Source organism: Arvicanthis niloticus, chromosome 19 (genome assembly GCF_011762505.2).
Source record: "Arvicanthis niloticus isolate mArvNil1 chromosome 19, mArvNil1.pat.X, whole genome shotgun sequence".
In the NCBI taxonomy this organism is placed as follows: Eukaryota; Metazoa; Chordata; class Mammalia; order Rodentia; family Muridae; genus Arvicanthis; species Arvicanthis niloticus.
Window position 1 is genome coordinate 32,212,085 of NC_047676.1, and position 23,014 is coordinate 32,235,098.

At 39.3% G+C, this 23,014-nt stretch overlaps 1 protein-coding gene across 2 annotated transcripts in view; it reads right to left on the reverse strand.

Moving 5' to 3' along the window:
* The window catches only part of Mroh2b (maestro heat like repeat family member 2B), a 63,643-nt gene that overhangs the window by 35,471 nt on the left and 5,158 nt on the right, over window positions 1-23,014 (reverse strand). For both annotated transcript variants that reach the window (XM_034523545.2, XM_076916166.1), the window contains 16 exons: window positions 22,133-22,243; window positions 20,945-21,104; window positions 20,171-20,269; window positions 19,595-19,749; window positions 12,403-12,543; window positions 11,981-12,073; window positions 11,813-11,882; window positions 10,370-10,483; window positions 9,476-9,549; window positions 7,970-8,092; window positions 6,933-7,046; window positions 5,018-5,174; window positions 4,827-4,867; window positions 3,972-4,113; window positions 2,996-3,039; window positions 809-916 (listed from right to left, as the gene is read on the reverse strand). In XM_034523545.2, the coding sequence (XP_034379436.1) occupies window positions 809-916; window positions 2,996-3,039; window positions 3,972-4,113; window positions 4,827-4,867; window positions 5,018-5,174; window positions 6,933-7,046; window positions 7,970-8,092; window positions 9,476-9,549; window positions 10,370-10,483; window positions 11,813-11,882; window positions 11,981-12,073; window positions 12,403-12,543; window positions 19,595-19,749; window positions 20,171-20,269; window positions 20,945-21,104; window positions 22,133-22,243 (1,746 nt within the window). The remainder of the gene's footprint in view (window positions 1-808; window positions 917-2,995; window positions 3,040-3,971; window positions 4,114-4,826; window positions 4,868-5,017; window positions 5,175-6,932; window positions 7,047-7,969; window positions 8,093-9,475; window positions 9,550-10,369; window positions 10,484-11,812; window positions 11,883-11,980; window positions 12,074-12,402; window positions 12,544-19,594; window positions 19,750-20,170; window positions 20,270-20,944; window positions 21,105-22,132; window positions 22,244-23,014) is intronic.

The window sequence follows — 23,014 nt, forward strand, 5'->3', positions numbered from 1 at the left end:
AATTGTAAAACTTAAGAAATATCTTTTTAGAAAACTGAAATTTATAAATGATTTTAATCTAATAATGACCATGATCAAAATTGCTTTTATACCTAGCACACATGTTATACTAGTTGCTTTGCTTCTGCATCTGTTGAAACTCTTGACATATATCAAATCATGAATAGTCTGAAGAGTCAGAGATTTAAATAGTTTTCTCCAGGCTACATTAGGAGTACACAGCAGATCCTGGATTAAAATCCCATTTAGAGTGGAACCCTACAGGGTAGAGGGCTATGGGCATGTTACATTTGAACACAAGAACTAGATTTTGAAAAATCTCTTGCCTCTAACCTTGTTGAATTTTAGTGTTGTGTCTGGCTGCTCAGCTTGTAACAATGGCATAATGGAAATCAAAGCATAAACTGGCATTTAACCTGTGTTGAAATTTATTTTCCTGTGTCCATTAGTCCTTCTTTAGAGGAGATCCCTGGCTTTTAGCCAAGTGCATACTTATTGTATGCCAATAGTCCTTAAAGATGGATGGGCACCAGTAAGCATGCTGGTCTCCATGTTGGGTGAAGAGAAGGGAGTACTCAACACTCAGCAAAGGACCTAAGGGAACTCCTCTCTCTAATCATTCTTTTTTCCTTTTGGATGTACTAAAATCCAAAGAAGAGAAGGGAGTACTCAACACTCAGCAAAGGACCTAAGGGAACTCCTCTCTCTAATCATTCTTTTTTCCTTTTGGATGTAAGACAAGATGGAGGTTGAGCAGCCAATTTAGATCGTAAGATGGATTCTAAAGTCCCTTTGTTGAAAAACCAACCTTCTCCATGGAGCTGTTGGAGTAACTGCCCATTTGTAGGCTGAAGTCCCGACTCAGTTGGCTGGTCCAGGCCACGTCACTGATTTTCCATAAAGATTCCTTGAGCAGCTACAGCAGGAAGTGGAAGGTAGATGTGAGTTTGACTATTTCTAGGCTTTCCTGGTACTTCTCTCACTTTCTCAAGTATAAATGTATATATAACTGGGATCATTCCTTTCTCATTAAGTTAACTTGTTAGTTTGGAACCTTTCCCTTCATTTATTTTTAAAACTACTTTCTGATATATTCTGAATTCCCATTAAGATTAAAATACACAGATGTAGAAATTACATAAGTACCTTCCTCTCTTAAACAAAATTTATACGAAGATTAAAATAGAATACAATCAGAAACAAATTTCAGTTAACATTTTCCAAGCTTTGATAGAGTTGGAAAAACTCCATTAGTCAATGTTTCTGTGCCTTACTGCCTACAAAATATGAAAGAGAGAGAGAGAGAGAGAGAGAGAGAGAGAGAGAGAAGCTTTCAAAGAGAGAATGAAATGTCTTTAAGAAACAAACAGAGATACAGTTACGTTTCTACCAACTTGCCCTTTTCTAAGTGGATCTTTTTGATCTTACCAGATGTTCCCAAAGAGAGTCAGAGGGGAGACTCTTGAATTCTTGTATTGCTTCATGGGATGATGTCTTAAAAGGAATTTTTATCTCATTGGAGGACAAAAATCTGTTAGGATTTCTAAAACATATTACTTTTCTCAAATTCCCTCTTCTCTAAGCTTAGAAAGAATGCTTAATGTCAAAGGCCCGTGAAAAGATTGTACGCACTTTTAAAACCAGAGCTCAGCCAGTGGGCCTCTTAAAAAATAGAAATGAAATAGTCCTGGAACTTTGAGGGAAGAACATATGTTACATGGCTTAAAAAAAAGATTAGGTGCACACTCAATGCTGAAAGAAGGAAAGGAACTGTTCTGGAGGCTTCCTGCTAGGAAAAAAAAAAGAAACTCCCCATCACAAAAAGCTATTTTAAAAAATAGTAGCTGGTAAATGCATAGTGGGGGTTTTGAGACAGGAAGGAGGATATAAGTGAAGTAGGGATGTAGGAAACGAGAACCAGCTGAGCAGGGCTATCACTTTCAGATATATATATATATATATATATATATATATATATATATATATATATATATATATGAAACAAATGCTGATTTTGGAAGAAATGTCAAAAATAGGCAGAGGAAGTAATGTGGGGAGCCTACTGAAAACTAACACTTTTGCAATTAAAACAAAAAACCTTAAACATTTATTTATTTACTTATTGGTGCATTGTGGAGGTACAAGGACAGTTTATGGCAGTTGGTTTTCTTCTTCTCCTATAGAGGAATGGTGATGGAACTCTAGGTTATCAGTCTTGGGAACAAGCTCTCTGATCTGCTGAGCTATTCTGCTAGCCTGGAAAGTGGCATTGCTAGCCATGGGAAATTCGTATGAAGACAGATTATGATGAGAAATCTGCCATACCAAACCAAACCAAACCAAAACAACAACAACAACAACAACAACAACAACAACAAAAACAAACAAACAAAAAACCCCTCCCTGTCTCTGAGGTCCACCACTGCCTGTGGCTTCCTGAGATGGGAAACCCTTGCCCACTCCTGCCTGGAACTTGACAGTCCCGAAGCACTGTTGAGATTTAAAAGTCCGAGGAGTTTCTTGGCTACAGAGGAGATTGTTTTCTGAAGAAAGGATACAGCAGGGTCCCTTTGGGTTTTAGAAACCAGGGGTGGGTGAGGACAACAAGAAACAGGCAGAAAGAAAGAGTTTCATTTTGGAGCTTAGAAGTGGGATTCACATTAATTTGTGTTTTGTGAATTACAAAGCAATGAAAGGGATAGAAATCCTTGAAAAGTCAAGATTTAAGAAAGAGAAAGACACTAAGTACAATTATCATAACTCTCTTTAACACAGTCAAACTGAAGAACAAATATTGTTTCCATGACGACTTAGAGAAGATTTAAGAGGTGACTGTTAATGTGCTAGTCATTTTCCCAAGCCAAGATGCTTCATCCGCTTTGCTGTGCATTCTTTTGCTGTTACTGAGAAGAAGGATAACAAGCTGATTTTACCTCCCATCATCAATAGTTCTTGAGGATTCCCCTCACCTGTAAGGTGTGAGACCCACCCTTACCTGTAACAGCATGGTTTCCCACAGTACGATGCTGGCATTACTTCCTAGAGATGAAAACGATGTAGTAACTTCAAATCAGCCAACGTCAATTCTCCCCGACTCAACATCCAGTGCATGAGGGTGTACCAACTCAGCTTTCTCTTTGTTCAGGATGAGTGTTTTGAGGTGAAATTTATTGTGTTGGTAACTTTAAATCTCTCATCAAATAGACAGTGTCCTTAATCTATGATAACATCTGTTATTTTTGCTCTTTTCAGAATTAATGACTGAAATGAACACATTTTGTAATACGTATTTTAACATGAATAATGTTTTTTCAGGTTTTTTTCAGTTTTCTTTGGAAAGCTTTAACGTGTGTGTGTGTCTGTGTGTGTGTGCGTGTGCGTGTGTGTGCGCGCGCACAAGTGTGTACACATCTTCCCCAACCCATATGGAGGTCAGAGAACAACTTTCAGGGACTGTATATCTTCTACTATGCAGGCTCCGGAGAGACCCAACACAGACTATCAGGCTTGGTGGCAAATGCCTTTACCCATCAAGACATCACCCAGGTCCCCCACCTCTCTTTTAATCATATAGCCCAAGCTGGCCTCAAATTTCACTATGTATCTGAGAATGACTTTGAATAATATTATTTCCACATTTCAATTACTAAGATAAGAGGCATGCATCAGTAAGCAGCTACCTCTTAGATAATAACAAGGGAAAATATTTCTATATGAGAGAGGAAAAAAAAACAGAGCAAGAAGAAAAGTTTTCATAAAGCTGCCGCCCTGACCCATGACCGTAACCTGTTGAGAACTAGATGGTAGGGAGTCAAGTCAAACAAAACAGAGCTGACTGCCTTGCCTATCGTGTTCATTACCTTAATTGCCTAAAATGAGCAGTCTTGCCTTATGGGGCTACAGACAAATGGGGCATCATTTCCCTGAGGTCTTGCTGCCTAGCATAGAGACACAGCCACACTCTCTCATACCTTCCAGAGGCTGCAGGAGCGCAGGCATGCGTATTTTCCACATCTCTACCAGCTGAGGATGGATTATCTCAGGTATAACCTTCAGAAGACCTATTGCACCGGCCCCACACAACTGCCCTACACTGGCCAGTATAGATATTACCTACAAGGCAGAACAGAAAACGATGAAGTGAGAATGTATGTAATGGGCCCACCTTTGCTTTGTCCTCTCACTTTCCTCTCATCCCTAAATTAGACGCTCTTTTAACAAATAACCTAAGTCTCTTCTTACTCAAGGACAAAGTTAATATTTAGATTGTTCTTTAATTTTTCTTTCTCTCTCTCTCTCTCTCTCTCTCTCTCTCTCTCTCTCTCTCTCTCTCTTTCTTTCTTTCTTTCTTTCTTTTGGCCCAAGGATAAAGGTGAAAAAAAATACATAGAATCAAGGAACAGAAAAATTAATGTAAAGAATCAGTATTTGGATATAATCATTAATTAATTAAGGACATGTAGATTATTGTTTGAATAAGGAATATGTTTGTGGCCAGATGTGGAGAAGAGAAATCTGCATTGTAGATATGGGATTCAGTGCACATGTTAATTTTAATTTTAATTTGGGAGGAGGGCTCATCTTGGACCTGAATCTGCATCCTATGTTTATTTTTTAATAATTAACTTTGGTAAGAGTTTCAGAGTGAAAAGTTTATCTTGTCAGTAATAAGTTTTCATAAATGCCGTCAGCCTGGCAGAGAATCATCATGTCCTCTCGGTGTGTCTTTGAAAGTGTTTAGGCACTCTTTTTCTCAGAATTTTATTTTAACTTGGACTGTCTGCATTATCAGCTTAAATTTATCCCATCTTGGTTCTGTCACTCACCAGAAGTCGTGCCAGCAGCTGCTGGGATGAAGGAAGTTTCACTAGAAAGAGAAAGCAATTTTCATCATCACTGTAGGGGGCCGGGGAAATTCATTTTGGGGTCGGGTGTGAGCTCAAAGTGTGGCTGGTGGCCATTCTGGAATGAGTCTCTCAACACAGGAAAGTTTTGCTTTATGTATAAATGTACGAACCAGCTCCTGTAGAGACGACAAGTGCTGTTGACTCTTGGATGTCACGCTTCTTCTTCTCTTCCGCCATAATCAGAATTCGGATGATGTTAAACAGGTGGTCCAGCGTTCCTGTGTATTCCTCGGGCACCACGTAAGTCAGGATTCGAGGCCACAGCACCTGTAGAAAACATGGAAAGTGTTACTTCTCATTTTCCGCACCTTCTAATTTCTTCTTATGTTCTCACCTTTGTTTTAGAATCCCCTCTTCTGTGTGTCATTATTTCAGTTACCAGGTCATGTCAAAGAGAAATAAACATGTCTACGCATTCATGTTTGAGTGCTAGTTGTAGGAAGTGTGGGTGGGCGTTCCTCCCTGGAGTTGCTTCTTGACTTTGGAGGAGGAAAATGCTTCATTTTGAACGATGGCTGGAGGCACTAAGTAAGGGTAGTCCTGCTTTCCTGGGTTCCCTCACCAGTGCCAGGGTTCTTCTTGTCAAAGTCACAACTGAAATTACCCCACAAGTTTCCCCATCTCCATCGCTGAAGTGATTCTGCCCTGGTGAGTATGGGGAGCGAGGCCGACTGGGCGTGACTATTCCTTATGCTCCGTGGCTCCCTTGCAGCTCTCCCTCTCGTTCTGATGGTAACCCTAATGCCATCTTGGGCTTTGTGCATTTGCACTCATGTTTATTTGTGAATCCCCCTTTCCCTGTAGGACCTCTCATGCCTTCTCAGTTTCGCTTGTATTCTGATGCTGCTGTATGACTCCTGTCATTGGCATCTGGCCTGATAAGACAGCTTCTTTCTCGTAGGCTGCCTGTGTGCAATTCCATGGGGTCCCCACCCTGATTCTTTTCTATATTTAGCCTTTGACTAACATTTTCATTTGTTCATCACCCACGAGGTGATAGTTCAATATGCCAGATTCTTTGACATTAGTCAAGGAATCCTAAACGTCAAGGATCTGGGATATTTTTTTTCTTCTACTTTACTGATTCTTTGATCAGAAGGGTTCAGACCTTAGTGTGCATCAGAAATACTGGTGCTCTTTCAGTTGTAGACTCTGATATGATGATTTATTAGGTTTATAGCTTCAAAATATGTTTTTGAAACGAATATTCCAAATAACTCAAGAACTGTATACTAGCCTAGAGGAAGCCTCAGATTCACTACAATTGGAGAGGGGGGCCCTATTGATTGTATCCTGGGTGTAACAATGCTTTTGAGTCATCAGAATTTATTTTCTGGCAATTTTGCTCAATAAAAATAGTTTCTTAGGACGCTCACTTTGAAGTTTAGATTAACTTTGTCTCTAATGATCCCTGAGCCTGGGCGCGTTAAAACTGCTCTTTCTTCTTCACAATATTTCTAGGTCGGTTAAGATAAGAAGAGAAGTAATATATTAGAATCCCTATGAGCTGAAATGTACTCTACACATAAGTAGTCCATATCCATTGCCTTAATGACAGAGTTTATCTGGCTTTGAGAAACACCTCTCAGCTGTGTACTGAGCAGCAAATTGCAATTCTTACAAAGTATCAAGAAAGCTAAGGATATACCTTGTGCGAACTCATGCCTCTAACTCCAAGTGAGCAGGTCCCTAGAGAGGTGATCACAGTAACTTAAGTGGTAATGAAAGTCCCTTACTGAGTGGTGGCTGTCTCACACTCTGTTCCCTGCCATTGGATCCCCTTCCCCGACTTGGACTGCCTGGTTAGGTCAGTGGGAGAGCATGTGCTTAGTCTTACTGGAATTAGAAGTCCCAGGGTGGGTTGGTAGCCAACGGTGGCTCCCCCTTCTCTGAGGTGAAGAGGAGGAGTCATGCATGGGGGAGGGATTTGTAAGAGACTGGAAGGAGAGGAAGAGGGTGGGGCTGCAATCAGGATGTAAAGTGAATAAAAAAGTAAATTATTGAAAAAGAAAGAAAGTCCCTTACCTGGGGCATCCCAATCACCAGTGGATCCAGGGATTTTAAGACGTCAAGGCTTGTTTCTTGAACAGATTTTTCCCCATTTTCATCTTCTTGGGAGTTTGATTTAATTGGTTTCTCCTTTAAGAAATGTTACACAATTTCTTTTAACCTTACTTTGGTGTGTTTTCAGATTCTGGGCAGAAGACATGAATACTCAACCCAAGGGCTCATGGAATACACCAATTTGGATCCCTAATACCAATCATGTCCTCAGTGGAGAAATGGGCTAGAAGATACGTGATTGGCTAAAGCACAAAGAGAAGGGTTCTAAGGATTTCTTGGATGTTGTCCTTTTCTCTGTCCTCTAGGATTTTACCAATTTCTCTAGAAAAGAAAATGCAAATCACTGTTTGCCAGTTGTGACTGTCTTCCTAAAATGGCTGAGATCCCACACACACTTCTTGACTGAAAGCTAGTCACAGTTGCTGTGACCTGATTTTTTTTTCTCTTACAGAATCGAATGTTGAAATCTTAAACCTCAGAGTGATGGTATAAATCATGATGCCACTCCAACAGTGGCATGTGATTGAATGGGAGTTTTGTGGAAGAGACCTAAGAATCAGCCAGTCCCTGCATCAAGGGTGGCCACACTGAGAAGGCACTGTGTAGGAGGAAGATCTCATTAGACGAAGACTCTTAAATATTGTTTAGAAGTCACCTGACTCAAAGTAGTTTTGGTTTTGTGACTCAAATAAACTAAGTCACTACTGTAGTATGAATTTATGTCTAAAGCCATTTAAATTTGTCTAGCCTTCCTCATCTGAGGCCCTTGGAGGCTATGTTGCTTCCTCAGAGAAAACTGACTTATCCTAGAGTGCATTCATTTCAAGTGAGAAATGACATCAATGAAAGGGAAAAGGACCCGAGAGAACCAGGGGGTTAGAGAAACAGTAAAAGCGGTAAGACAGAGGCTATGCTTCGTTACCATCATTTTCTTTGAGACTCATTGAGTCAACTGCACTTGAAAGACTATTACAATCAACACCGTGGCTTGCTCATACCAGGTTCCTGTTGGACATGGCAAACTGGGAGAAGATATAATCGATCAAGGGCCATCCTTCTCGAGCTTCGACATATCCCTTTTCACACATAGTTTGAATGAGGAGAAGGGTGGACTTCCTTACCTGGAGGAAGAGCAACAGGGCTGAAATGATTTATGCTTCGCAGAGGAAGAGGGTGGTGCCTTCTACACGCCTGTCAACTTCAGAACCATCCAAAGGTGGAGACTTAAAAAGTATACATTTTTACTCAATCATGATTTATTCCAGAATCTCTTAGGGAGAAATTTGTTCTTTTTATGAGTTCCAAACTATTGTTTCGTGTGGAAATTAAAATAATCATTCATTTTTTTCTTATTATAACTTTTTTTAACATGGAAAATTTGAATTGAATAACAGGACACGGGAAACATCAGGCAATCTCCCACTTATAAGAATTAATCTTGGTGATCTCAGGTTGAAATAGGACATAAATGCTAAGAAAAAGACCAGTGGTTTATTTCTAAGAAGAAGATGCACTATCTTATTAAGAAATATTTATTTTTGAAATTAACATGCAATTTCATCATTTCCCTATTCCATCTGAATTCTCTCACATATCTCTCCCTACTCTGTTTCATACTTATGGTCTCCTTTTTTTTATTGTTACTACATACACATGTATATATAATAGATTTGCTAAATATGTATATACAAAATGTTCCGTGTGTATAGTGTTTCTTGAATGTGCATGCTTTTAGAACTGACCACTTGGTATTGTATACAAAATGTTCCGTGTGTATAGTGTTTCTTGAATGTGCATGCTTTTAGAACTGACCACTTGGTATTGTATACAAAATGTTCCGTGTGTATAGTGTTTCTTGAATGTGCATGCTTTTAGAACTGACCACTTGGAATTGGATAACCAGTGCTGTTCCTCAGGAAAGATTCTTTCTTCCACTCTCAGTATTCCTTAGTTGCTACTGTTCTTTCCTCTGTTCAAGGTTAGCATGTCTCTTGTTTTTCTTGTTCAGCTCACATGTTGGTAGTCATCATTTTACAGAAAATTTCTATTTGTGTGTGTGTGCGTGCATGTACATGTGTGCATATATTCTACAGCACACATGTAGAGATAAAAAGACAACTTTCTGGGATGAGTGCTTCCTTCCAGCATGTGGACACTCAGGATTAATCCCCAGGTTGTCATGTTTAGCAGCAGGTGCATTTTCTCACTGAGCAATCTCTTCAGCACATACCATCTGTGTACGTAGCCTAAAAACAATCTATTTGAAGAACATCACAGAGTTGGGATGGGGAAAGTCTTTTATTCCAGTAGGAAGCCTTGGAACTGTGTGTAAATTAGAATGTAATTTATCTTTTGGGATTGAGTTCTTTTTTTTAAAAAAATGACAATGACCACTGAGCAATTTAAAAAAATTTTTTTACACCAGAGCCTCTGAGAACAAGAACAATTTTTGTCATTTTTAAAACCACCACCAACCAAACAGAAGTGCCAGTTAAGTTTCTTACTTTGACGCTGAGGTCACTCATGACAAGTTTGACTGTCTTTTCGATTGAAGTCATATGATTCCTAAATTTGGGCTCTGAAAATTGAAAGGAGAAACTGAGGTCAGACACAGTAGGAATACAGTACAATCTAGAATTGGTGAAAACCTATAGAATTAAAGCTCACAACGTGAAGGCTCTGCTTGTTAACGTGGTGTGCTACTCCTTTTTCTTCTATTTCTTTTATCTTCTAATCATTAACCATGCCAATTACCCTTTTAGTTTTCTGTTATATCTGTTTCTTCCATCACAGGTTAAACTTACAGCATGCATTGAATACACCATGCCCAGGCTGTAAAACTTAAGACTATTTCGTATTGTTTCCAGCCGATTCTTGAACAACTAGACTTTTAAACCTATCAGGTTATGAAAAAAATTGAATTTTCACATTTTACTAAATTCAGGATATCAACCATTTTATAGTGTATCTTTTTTTTTTTTTTTTTTACTGCATGAAAAAATACAGTGGACAATTAGAATTAAAGCTACTAATGAGAAACATGTTCGCTATTATGAAATGTGACTTTTGGAAGTAATGTGACATAGTGACTCGTTACATCCTATTTTGTTCTAAATGCAGAGAATTGTATACCCCTCACCAAACTGCTGGATCTTCTAATTTTTTAAATTTACCTCTTTAATTTTCTTTATCTTTCTCAATGAAATGCACTTGTAAATTTCACAAAAGAAGGAAAATAACTGAAAATGCCCGCCTAGACTGGGGAGGTTACAGAAGACCAAGAAGACAGTTTCCCTGTATGTGACATCACACGGAAGATGTAGCAGAGGATGTGGGAACCAGGGGCCTCTGCTACTGTCTTGCTGATGAACTGTTCTGGCTTCATCTTTTATGCTTACCCTCAGCATTGATAGTCGATCTTAACAGAGTTAAGATTCCTGTTCGAACAGCCTCATTGGCACTTCTTATTTGTTCATCAAAAAAATCCAGCAGGTCTGCAGGGTTGGCATGAGCTGCAGGTTTAGAAATACCAAGCCTTCAGAAAAAAAATCATATTCTCACATGCTAGTCACACATTACATTATTTTAATATGTGCATGTAACATTATGGAAGGCCTCAGTTTCTTTTCAGGTAGGGTGCTTGTGAATGGGACGAGGGGAATTTCCTCTTGAGGACTGTCAGGGCCACTCTTTGGTTGGTTTTGTGACTTCCAGGCATCTGCAGTTCTTCTGTAAGTAGTAATTCAGAACTAGCTGGGCAAACTTAAACTTATTGCTGAACAGCAGTTCTAAGATACTTGCAGGGCTTGGGTTACTCTCCTCCAGCCTGGGTCCTTAGCCTCATGAGGATGTTAGGGCTGTTGCAAAGACAATCTAGAGAAAGCTAGTAGAAGGGGTTCCAACTCAAAGCAACTAGCATCCCTGTAAGAAGAGAAAGGGCACATGAAGGGGCGTGGCAAGGTCAGTGAAGATAGAGGCAGAGACTGGACTGATCCTCACCAGCCCCGAAGCTAGAGGGCTACAAGGCAGAGCAAAGAAGTGCCTGGATCGAGGGAGAGCAGTTTGATTTAGAAGTGGTCAGAGTAAGGTGAACTAGTGAGTTAGACTGTCAGGGAGGAAGAATGTACATCATCAGAGGAGTTGGGAGAGGCCAGGGCGGGCTGGAGAGACTGCTTAGCAGTCAGCAGCACTGACTGCCCGTCTAAAGGGCCAGGGCTGGATTCCCAGCACCCACACGATGCCTAAAACTCACCTTTCACTCCAGTTATAGGAAACGCAATGCCCTGTTCTGGTTTCCAAAGGCATTGCATGCACATGGTGCACAGACATACAGCCAAACAAAATACCCATAAGTGTAAAAATAGTTATAGAAATACTTAAAAACATAATACATATGCAATGAAGTAATTGAGATCTGGAAGAGGTGATCTCTCAGAGGAATCCAATGGCTGTTTTCAAATGTGCTGATGCAGGGACTTTGGCATCTCCTTGTAATCTGTGCCAGGTGTTTAAAAGATGATAGAAAGAAGTATGTTAATGCAAAAGTAAAACAGAGAGAGGAGAGAGAGAGAGAGAGAGAGAGAGAGAGAGAGAGAGAGAGAGAGAGAGAAGAGAAAGGGGGAGAGAAGGAAAGGAGAAAGAGGAGAGGTTTTTTGTTTGTTTAAATTAAAGTTCTTGGGATCAAAGGAATGACCAAGTGTGAAACAAAGAACCAAGCCACTACTTTGGACTTGACAGTAGCACAGCATCTGTATGTGTGGGAGCAGTTATAGTGACAGCATACTCTCCCATCTTCATCACTTTGAACGGTCTCTGTTAGCACTCTGGATGCTGGGTCATACCTAGAATGAGGAAACAGCTGGAAGCTTCAAGTTTGTTTTCCTTTATTGGCGGCTCTGGAACTTTGCAGATCTGAGTAGGAAGAAACAACAATCGGGGTGTAAGCGGAAGTCAAAAGTGGAGAAATAGTGTGGACCGAACAAAGAAGTCCGATGGCATGGACTTCCTACCTGGTGCAGCAAACTGGTGAGGATTGATCTTCTCAGGTTCTTGGGAAGGACCGTGTCATAGAGGACTGTGGCAGTGAGGATCTGCTTTAGACTCTAAAACAGAAGCACTTGTGGGTTAGTGGACCGCTGCCAATGAGGCAGATGCACGGGAGACAAAAGGCCAATGAGTACATTTTATGAGAAGAGCAAACCCAACCGTGCTTCAGTTAGGAGAGTTTTCATAGTGATTCTGATGTCACTAGCTCGGATTGACAGTTCTTTGTTCCTCTTTGCAGTCTCATCAACGGTTGTGGTGGTGAGCTCTCTGTCTGCTATGTCCCAGCAAGCGGATCAAGGGAGCTACTGAACAGGTGTTTGAGTTCCCTAAGCTTTTTGAGACTTGGTGTTCTCAGAAAGGTTTTGAATGGAGCCTCTCCTCTCACCTGTGTGATGTAGAAATCATTCTCCTTGTCTTGGTACTGGATGAGGAGCCAGGATATTTGGCTCAGTGCGAATTCACAAAAGTCTTCCCGATGCAGCAACAGGCTCACAGTGGGGCCATGGGCCTTAATTATGGCCAAAGTCTATAGAGGAAATAAACAAAGATCATTGGTGACACTGTGCTATATTTTGTGCATAGCTTTCAGTGTGTGGGTGTTTCATACACACAAAAATCTCCTTTAGAAGAAAACACCTTTAGAAACAAAGCCATTCTGTTTTTTTGTTGGTTTTTTTTGTTTATTTATATCTTTTTTTGGTTTTGAAAATGCATGAGCAAAGGCAGGTGTATTCACATCTATGTCTATGTGGGTGTTTATTTCAATATTTGTTCTTTAATTATTTTCAGTGTATAATCTCCACCCTCATGTTTGTATACATGTACAGATATGTGCATTACTGAGGCTTATATATAGAAGTCAGAGTGTCAAGTCCAGGTGTCAGTCTTCCATCTTGTGAGACAGGTTGTTTTTGTTTGTTTCTGTGTTAGTCAGGTTCGGCAGCCTAGAGCTTTCTCTAATTCTCATGTCTTTGCCTCCAACTCCCAGTAGGAGTGTGCTGAGAATTCAGATGCCTGCCCTGCTACATCTGGCTGTTGTGTGAGTTCTGGAGATCCAAATTAAAGGTCATCAGACTTGTGCGACAAGTGCTTTACCAACATCTCTCATAGTCACATTCTTTTGATATATTAATAAGTTAAAATTTTCTGATATTATAAAACATTTTGGGACTCTATATTTTCTCCAGATGAAAACCTTTCATTTGGAGGGAAGCTTTTAAAGACACAGATGGGAATTAAAACAATAGGGTATTTTCAGAGAGAAATGAAACATTCCTTCCAGAAGGGAAGTCTGTTTTTAATGAATACGTCACCATCTGAGATGGAAAGGTAATACAACTTTCAATTTGCAGAGAAGGTAATCAAGACACACATTTATATGGAGATGAAACAGTAAGATGTTGTATGAGAAGGTGATACATGGTATCCTTCTGGGAAGCTTATTAATAATCTCAGAAAATTAAAAAAAAATGTCTTCAGGAAGTTCCTGAAACTTACAAGGTTCATTAGGTCCCTCTTTCCCCAGTCATATATAAGCAGTAAGCATAGCTGAGAGACTCTCTCAGACAAGCTGAATTGCCTGAAAGAAGCAGAAACTATCTTAGCTGCCTAGAAATGGCTTAGAACAACTGAGCTACCTGGATACCCTTCAACTTGGTAGAGCCACCTGAAGGTTGTGTAGCACACTCTAAGTTTCTCACTTCCTTGAGCTGTTACTCATGTTGGGATGGACTTTGGTTATGTGGCTGTCTTGTGGCGATTTCTGCTCCTGTATCTAACCCCTCACTTAAATGCCGGTAAGTAAGCCCAATACAACCTATTGGTTCACCAATTTGGACTTTGGTGGTGCTTGGATATATTGTCAATTCCCTGTCTGTGATGAGTAGATGCTTGTTTATAGATTCCCAAGAAGAGTGTCACACAGCATTGGATGCTATTTTGTCTGTTTCCTCTCACGGTATTTCCCCTACAATATTCTACTTACTTTTCCTTCTTTTCTCAGGGTAAATTTGTTAAGATGCTTTGTTTTGAATTTTCTATCTCCACTTCTTACAACCACTATCACAAAGTCTACTGGAACCTAGCTTCTATTTGACATTTGAAATGACCAACTTTCAGAGCTGAACATATGACAAACATTGATCATAAAAATCTAGAGTCTTAGTACCTTTTTGTCAAAAAAGTAATTTTGAGATTAAAACAAACAGTTTAGTATATAATATTATAGCCTATATTCTGTAGCTAATGTATGTGATGGTCTGTAAAATTTTATTTTACAACAAGCCATATTAAAACTTCGTGACTCATTATACCACCACTTATTTTACTTGAGACTGTGTCAACTGCGGTGGTTCTTCTAATGTACCTTATTGTCCACTGTATACTTTCCAATGTTTTTCTTGACTTCTCTAGTAATGGTCTGTACATCTTTACTTTCCCCAGAACTCAGGTTTTGCCACACTCAGCTCTTCATGCTGTTCTTGGATGACACTATCCAAGAATTATTCAGTTATTTAAATTATGATGATTCCAAAACCTATGTAACTAGTTTTAATTTTTGTTTTAATTATGAGCCAAAAGTATCCAAGCTTACTAATAAATATACCATAGGCATTTAGGCCATCATAAAATTGCAGTATTTTTGCACAGCTGAGTGACTTCTTTTGATGTTATTTATTTAACTGTATTACTGGTAGACACCACAGTTGTTTTTTTTTTTTTCTTTTTTCTTTTTTTTTAATTTGGACCTGTTGCTTTTTGTCAAGTTAGTGATTCAGTTCAAATGTAGTTTATGACATAAAAAACATAAAAGAATTGACAGTCTTTCATTTACTCATTTATTCTCCCCACACATTGCAATATCAGAGTGAGATTTTGGTCTCAAGCTTTGACACTTCTGAATTATCTGAAACAGGATCATGCATATTGCTGTTCTTCAAGAAACTTTGAATGGGCCTTCTAGTATGGGCCAGGCGCAGAGCAGATCCTGGGTGGCAGCTCTGCCCCCAATCTCACAAAAGCCAGAGGAAGCAGGCCTTCTAGTTGCTCTAACACAGGCAGTATCTTAGGTAAAGAGACAACAACACCTGCCCCAAACAGCGAGTAACTGGGACCCACTAGGACCCAGGAAGACACTGCTGTCCTAAAGCAATGGTTCCTTCCTGTCTGCACCTGAGCAGATCTTGGGCTCCAGCTCTAACCCCAGTAGTAACACCCACCCCACACAGTTGTAGTACAACCAAGATAATAGGAAGGACAGGCTCCAGTCAGAGACAGGGCAGATAGCACTAAGGAGATCCAGATGGTGAAAGGCAAGCACAAGAACATACACATCAGCAATCCAGGGTACTTGGCATCATTAGAACCTAGTTCTCTGACACAAGAAAGTCCTGAATTCCCCATATCACTAGGAAAGCAAGATTCAGATTTAAAATCACTTCTAATGATGATGATAGAGGACTTTAAGAAGGACATAAATAACACTCTTAAAGAATTTGAGGAGAACATAGGTAAACAGGTAGAAGCCCTTAAAGAGGAAACACAAAAATCCCTTAAAGAATTGCAAGAAAACACAACCAAGCAGGTGAAGGAATTGAACAAAACCATCAGGACATAAAAATGGAAGTAGAAACAATAAAGAAATCACAAAGGAAGACTACCCTGGAGATAGAAAACCTAGGAAAGAAATCAGGAGTCATAGACACAAGCATCACCAACAAAAGAGATAGAAGAGAGAATCTCAGGTGCAGAAGAAACCATAGAAAATATTGACAAAACTGTCAAAGTAAATGAAAAATGCACAAAGTTATTAACACAAAACAACCAGGAAATTCAGGACACAATGAGGAGACCAAACCTAAGGATAATAGGTATAGATGAGAGTGAAGATTCCCAACTTAAAGGGCCAATAAATATCTTCAACAAAATTATAGAAGAAAACTTCCCTAATCTAAAGAATGAGATGCCCATAAACATACAAGAAGCCTAGATAACTTCAAATAGACTAGACCAGATAAGAAATACCTCCTGTCACATAATAATCAAATGCACAAAACAAAGAAAGAATATCAAATGCAGTAAGGGAAAAAGGCCAAGTAACATATAAAGGCAGACCTATCAGAATTACACCAGACTTCTCACCAGATACTATAAAAGCGAGAAGATGCTGGACAGATGTCATACAGACCTTAAGAGAACACAAATGCCAGCCCAGGCTACTATACCCGGCAAAACTCTCAATCACTATTGATAGAGAAACCAAGATATTCCACGACAAAACCAAATTTACACAATATCTTTCCACAAACCCAGCACTACAAAGGATAATAGCTGGAAAGCTTCAATAATACAAGGAGGGAAATTATACCCTAGAAAGAGCAAGAAAGTAATCCTCTTCCAACAAATCCAAAAGAAGACAGCCACACAAAGATAATTTCACCTCTAATAACAAAAATAACAAGAAGCAACAATCACTGTTCCTTAACATCTGTTAATATCAATGGACTCAATCCCCCAATTAAAACACATAGGCTAATGGATTGGATACATAAACAGGGCCCAGCATTTTGCTGCATACAGGAAACCCGCCTTAGTGACAAAGACAGGTTCTACCTTAGAGTAAAAGGCTGGAAAACAATTTTTCAAGCAAATGGCCCTAAGAAACAAGCTGGAGTAGCCATTCTAAAATCTCCAACATCAGAACACAAAGGGAGGGACTCATGGCTCCATCTGTATAGGTAGTTGAGGGTGGCCTTGCCTGGCATCAGTGGAAGTGGACAGCCTTGGTGCCTGAACATTTAGATTCTCTAGTGTTGGGGAATTCGAGAGCAGGGAGGTGGGAATGGAAGGATGGTGGGAGCACATCTTCATAGTAATAGGAGGAGGGGGGATGGGGTAAGGGGTTTTGGAGGGGGATGGGAGAGGAGATGATATTGAAATATAAATAAATAAAATATCCAATTAAAAAAACCAGACAGTGGGTCTGGTAATTGTAGTTGATCAGTTGAGACTTTTTGTCAATAATTTATTACAGGGACTTTGTATAATCCTCAAGGACAAGGTATTGTGGAAGAGGCCCATGGAGCTTTAAAAAGACTGGTGAGACATACTGTTGCTGAGACAAAGAATGATGCCAACCTGTGAGCTGGCTGAGTGCCCTGACAAGGGTGACTGGGGATCTGTATTGGACATATGTTCCTGACCCACCTTTGCTTGACTATATCCCAGATGGGACAAGCTGCCTTGCCTCAAGTTTTTAGACCTTGTGGGATAGAGAATCAAAAAGAGAAACCATGTCTCTTGTATTCTTCAAGAATACATGATTGAGTCCTAATAGTCGCAACTATTAGGACTCAATCATATATTGGTCTAGAAATCAATCCAATATGGGAAATAACAGTCTACTTTTGGAAGACTGGATCTGGACTTTTTGTCAGGAATATATTTGGAAGCTAGCTGTAGCTTGCTATGATGTTAGGATAGCAAGAGATAATCTTGGGAAAGGATCTGGATTTCAAACAAGGGTTAATACATGTTTTAAGGCTCCTTTAATTGTCAAGTTAAAATTGGTTTTATCTCTTCTACAGCATTTATTTTAAGTTGCACTTACTGTATAATTTCCAATTATGTTAGTGTGTTGAAACCTGGCATGTCTGTTATGGTGGTCTATCAACCAGCTTTTGTCTCACTGCCCCGAGTATTAGAAAACCTTGAGTCTCTGAAAAAAAGCTTGAAAGTGCTGGAAGAAGTGAGTTAAGCTTTAAACAGAAGCAAGAGGGTAGCAGGCTTGATTATTGCTGGTATAACAACTTTAATTCCATTAATTGCTAGCACCACTGCTTCTGCAATAGCATTGACACAAGGAGTTAAAAATAGTTAAACTATTTTTGTTAACCATCTAGCAAAAAAAGTCACTAATGTATTTAGTATACTAAATGATTTATATAGGTGAAGGAGGTTCAGGGTTCAAGAGTTAGGAGCCATCCCAAGCGTCATGACAAATATTATTGGAGTAGTGTTACTTTTGAAATTCACAATGATTATCATTATAATTAGAAAAAAGTTTAAAGACACCTGTAGGATATTTGGTATAATCCTAACACCTCTCTGGGTGTGTTAACTTTGCATAATGAGATTATGAATTTAAAGAATGCTGCTCTGTTGACCTTTGATGCTGCAAATAATGCCAATGAAATTATCCATGGCCTGAGCTCAGTATTTCCATTTTGGAGAAACCTCAGGAATGGCATATATAGCTTGATCAGGCTAGCCCTTCTTGTCCTGGGAATACTTTTTTCCCTGCCCATCATATAAAGCTTGTCTTTAACATCATCAACATGCTGGCAGCCGAAGTACATGGCTTAAATCTGAAAATGGGCCTCCAGACAAAGTTATTAGATTAACAGTCTGACAGGTAAGCCAAGGATGGGTAAGATTCTGCAAAGAGCATTACCAACCTAAGACAGAAGTGCATTGCCTTTGATAATGCATATTTCATGATGGGTAAGGAAGGTATTCTTGTCAGAACAACCTAAGACAGACTCGGTCTTGTTAATGAAATAAAAAAGGGGAAGAGGTGGAGAGCCTTTAGGTCTGCTTGGCAAGAAGCTGACATGGGCCAAGAACAAGGAAAGAGGCTGCTTGACAGGAATATGACATTGGCCAAGGACAAGGAAGTAGGCTTCAAGCAGGACTCTGACATTAGACTAGAACAAAGAAGTAATTTCAGGTAGGAGTCTAAATTGTAGGCTACAACAAAGAAGTAATCTCAGGCAGGAATCTAAATATTAGGCCAGAACAAAGAAGTAATTTCAGGCAGGATTCTAAATTTTAGGCTAGAACAAGGAAGTAGGCTTCAGACATGAAAATGACCTTGGGCTAGGATAGGGAAGTAGGCTCAGATACTTTGGTCATCCTGATAAGCCTTTAGAAACAGTGATCACAGGAGTGTTCACGTAACTGAGTTTAATGTATTGCTTTTTCTTTGACTATTTGTGTTTATTGTATTGCTTGTTCCTTGACTATTTGCATCTATTGTATTGCTAGACCATCAACCTAGAACTGACCTTATTACATGCATGTAATTAAAATGCTATAAAAGCATAAAAGAAGAGGGGGCTCTAGGGAGGGGAATTGGGTAAGGGGATGACATCTGTACTGTAAATTAATAAAATATCCAATAAAGCAAAAGCAAAAAAAAAAATCCCAAGAAACTTTGAATAAGACAATGGATACACAGTGACTTAAAGTAGATGGAAAAATTGGTAGTTTTAATATACCTTCTAAAACATAACTAATGATACCCACGAGAAATTCCACATTTGTTGATTTAACCATGAAATATTCTTTAAAAACTGCTTTAATAGCTTGAAGTATAGGCAAGAAACCAAAGAAGGTCACTACATTTTAAGCCACATATATGTATGTATATATATTAGAAGATGTGTGTGTGTGTGTGTGTGTGTGTGTGTGTGTGTGCGCGTGTGTAAGATACACATATGTAAGATACAACCAAACTCTAAATCTGGTATGACCAGCATGGGGGTTTGCAAATTGAGCCTCTCTGAAACCCCACTCACATGCATGGGTGAGGCCTGCGGGGCCCATCTCTCCATTATGTACCGGAACAGCATGAAGATCTTGTCAGAGAGCCGGTTAGCATCTAATTTGGGATATGGGAAATCCTTCCAGTGGTTGACATACTTGTAAATGGACTTGCTGAATTTTTCAAGGGCTGCATTTAAAAAATACAACCATAGACTGAGACAAAAATGAAGATGGAGAGAACCATCAAATTATTCTACAAGAGTGCACAGACAACTAGCAAAAGTTTCTAAATCACCTTAAAACTTCATCAAATAAACATGAAAACATAAAAATTGTTTAGGCAATTTTAATTAATAGATAATGGAGCATAAATTAAGACTTTTATTATATACTATCACTAGGAGATAGTCCAGAGTGGGATATATTTAATGTCGCCAAAGTCACATGTCAATTAGGTTAAGTTATAGGTTGCATTCTTACACATTGATGGCAGATAAGATTTGATATAAACTCTTTTGGAAACTATGTGTGATTTATATGCACCATGTGAGAAATGTCCTGGAAGCACATCTATTCTTAAGTCAAAAGCAAATCATAGGAAAACCCACCTAAACAGAAGGTTTGCCTCATACTGTCATCCTCCACCAGCCTGAGCATGGTCTGCATGGTGAGCAGGGTCATCATCATGAAGGGGATGCTCTGGGACACTGCAGTGAAGGGCACAAGAAGAAAGGCATCATTCACTTTTCATGTGGGTGGCCCTGACTCTTTCTTTCATCCATGAAAAGCATGCTAGGACTTTACTGGCTTAGACAGGTGAAGAGCAGTAGGAAGATTGTGTCCTTGCTCTTCTTCCCCCAGCTGAAAGCCTGAGTATCATTAATCAAGGTGTTGTGTATCTGAAGGAAACTACTATCTAGGTAGCCACCTATGCCTGCTGAATACTGATAAGCAATTTTGGATTGTTACTTCATTAATATCCACATCTTCCATCTCGTTTTGCCCATGTGCCCAAGGTATAGCAAATAAACAGGTGCCCAATAATATCTCTTCGATAAAATACTATAGAAAACAAATGGTGGACATCCTTTTTCATATAAGTGTCTTGTTATTGGCAGCCTCATGGAGAATGTGTTACTGTAGATGTGAAGACAGGAGGGGAAGAGGATGGAAGAGAGCCCGTTATATTTAGCAGTGCATCCTGAATCAATGGCTGATCATCAGGCTCATCTATGCTCACAACATCTCCCATGTCTTTCTACCAATGGATTTTACTGCAGTAGAACATAGACAATCTTGCTTTTGTTCAACTTTCTGGGGCTTTAGACGATTAGTCAGGGGTAGCTATTTCCTAGGGAAGGTGTAGAATGCTCCTTTCATACCATAGCTGGTTGCCAGTTCAGCCAGGGCAAGCACAACAAATTCATTTGGCAGCTCTAGAATCCTAAAGTTACTTTGCACTTCATACATCACAGAGTTGAAATCATGAGCAGCAAGAGACACCAACACCTCACCAGCCAGCATTCTGATTTCTCTGGGAATCTGAGAAAGGAAGTAACAAGAATAAGTAGAAGAGTGATTCTAAAGGGGGAGTGGGCAATAGTCTATGCAAGTTTACCTTGATTTAAAAGAGAAGGAGAACAAACTCTTTCAAAGTCATAGTTCAGATCTCTCAGGTAGGTGTCAGTAACGGAGAATGCTGAGACAGTTTTGATACAGTTCTTACAGACTTGGGGCTCATCAACCTTTCTTTTCTTCAGAGTTTCACTCATGTAGTTCAGGTAGACCTTGAACTCATAACACCCCTGTCCCTGCTTCCAGAGGATTGGTGTTATAGGCATAGGCTACTAATTCTAGCTTATTATTTTCTTGCTACTTAATCAGGTACCTTGATGCTGAGTTTATGTTTTACGTTTAAGAATCACGGTGTTCGAGTAAACAGGTAAAAGGGATTAAACTAGGTGTTGAGAGCTTTAATTCTGCTGTCATTCTGATAAAATTATCTTTAAATTTAGACATATTAGGAGATAGATACTTCTATTTTGGGTGATGGTGAGCTAGGTAAATTTAATCAACCTTTCCACCAAGGAAAATGAAGCCACAACAAAAAGGTGTACTCATAAAAGAACAAGATAGTTTAAGTACAGAGTATAAGGAATTCCTGTATTGATATCTGGAATAATTAGATATTTCAAGATGCTGGAGCCATATACAAAGATGGAAGTGATATGGGAACCAAGAGCACTGGGGTCTAGGGACTCTTTTTGTCAGCAGTTTTCTGAGCTTCACTGTGATGGACTCTCACAAGTACAAACTTCCTCATCTACAAAGATGGATGGATGATACTTCCTCTAAAGTCTTCCTTACATTTGTCTCATTTTCCTAATCTGTGTAGTGGTAACCAAGAGACTCTGTAAGTAGCTCTATGCAAGCTACTACAAAGAATAAATATTCCAGTTTTGGTCCATGAATGACGGACAGGCTTTTGTGCATCTACGTGGTGTATTTGAGGCACTCAAAGTCACCAATACCAGTCCTAGTGCACATTCACCACCAAGACCCAAACTTACTTCCTCATCCCTCATGTCCTTAGAAGTGTAATAAATCAACCTTTGGACTATTGCATCATCCAAGATGTCAGTATTCTGAATAAAGGTAGTGAGATGACCATATATGTCTTCCTGTGAACACAGAAGGGGACAAAAGTATTTGAGTAGCAAACATGAAGAACTCAGATAAAACCTAAATAAAGGACAGCATGAAACTAAGCAAGATATGTTTGCTGTATAGTCGTGTGGACTTTCTAAGCATAAAAATATGCATCTTTAGGAATTAAGCACTTACATATAGAGCAACACTAATTCTGAGACTTATTTTGTTACATTTGTAAGACAATATTTAATTGAACTGGAGGCAGAGTAGTCAGTATCTCAATGTGTCTGACCATCCCTGTTGTAGAGTTCTCAGGACTGAGACCTTTGTTATGGTACTAAAAAGCATCCTGTATCATCAAGAACATTACTGCACTGTGAAGCTGAGTCCCAAGGAGTGTTACAGTCTTTTGTTTCATCCATTCCTTTTCTGAGACAATATGTGGGGCCTTTTTGGATGGCAGTACATCTCTAGGAGAATGTGCTTTGAACAAAGGCCCTATTGGGGCTTTTTTTTTTACAAATCTTGTAGATGATGAAGATATCCTGTGAAGTATGAAAGGAAGACTGGAGATCTCAGATCTCCAATTGCCTCAAGCACATACTTCCAGAAACGGTATCAGTGTTTATTGTGTTTCTATTAGTCTGTAGGACTGGTCCTAGAAAATGCTAGAAAAAGGTATGGTTAGTCTTTCTTCTTTGTGTTTTCTGAGCCTATTAAAGCACCTGTAAAATTTTGCCTTGCTCCAAGTGTATTTTCTGATTTCTGAAGCCCTTGTTCTCTTTGCAAGGGTCACCTTG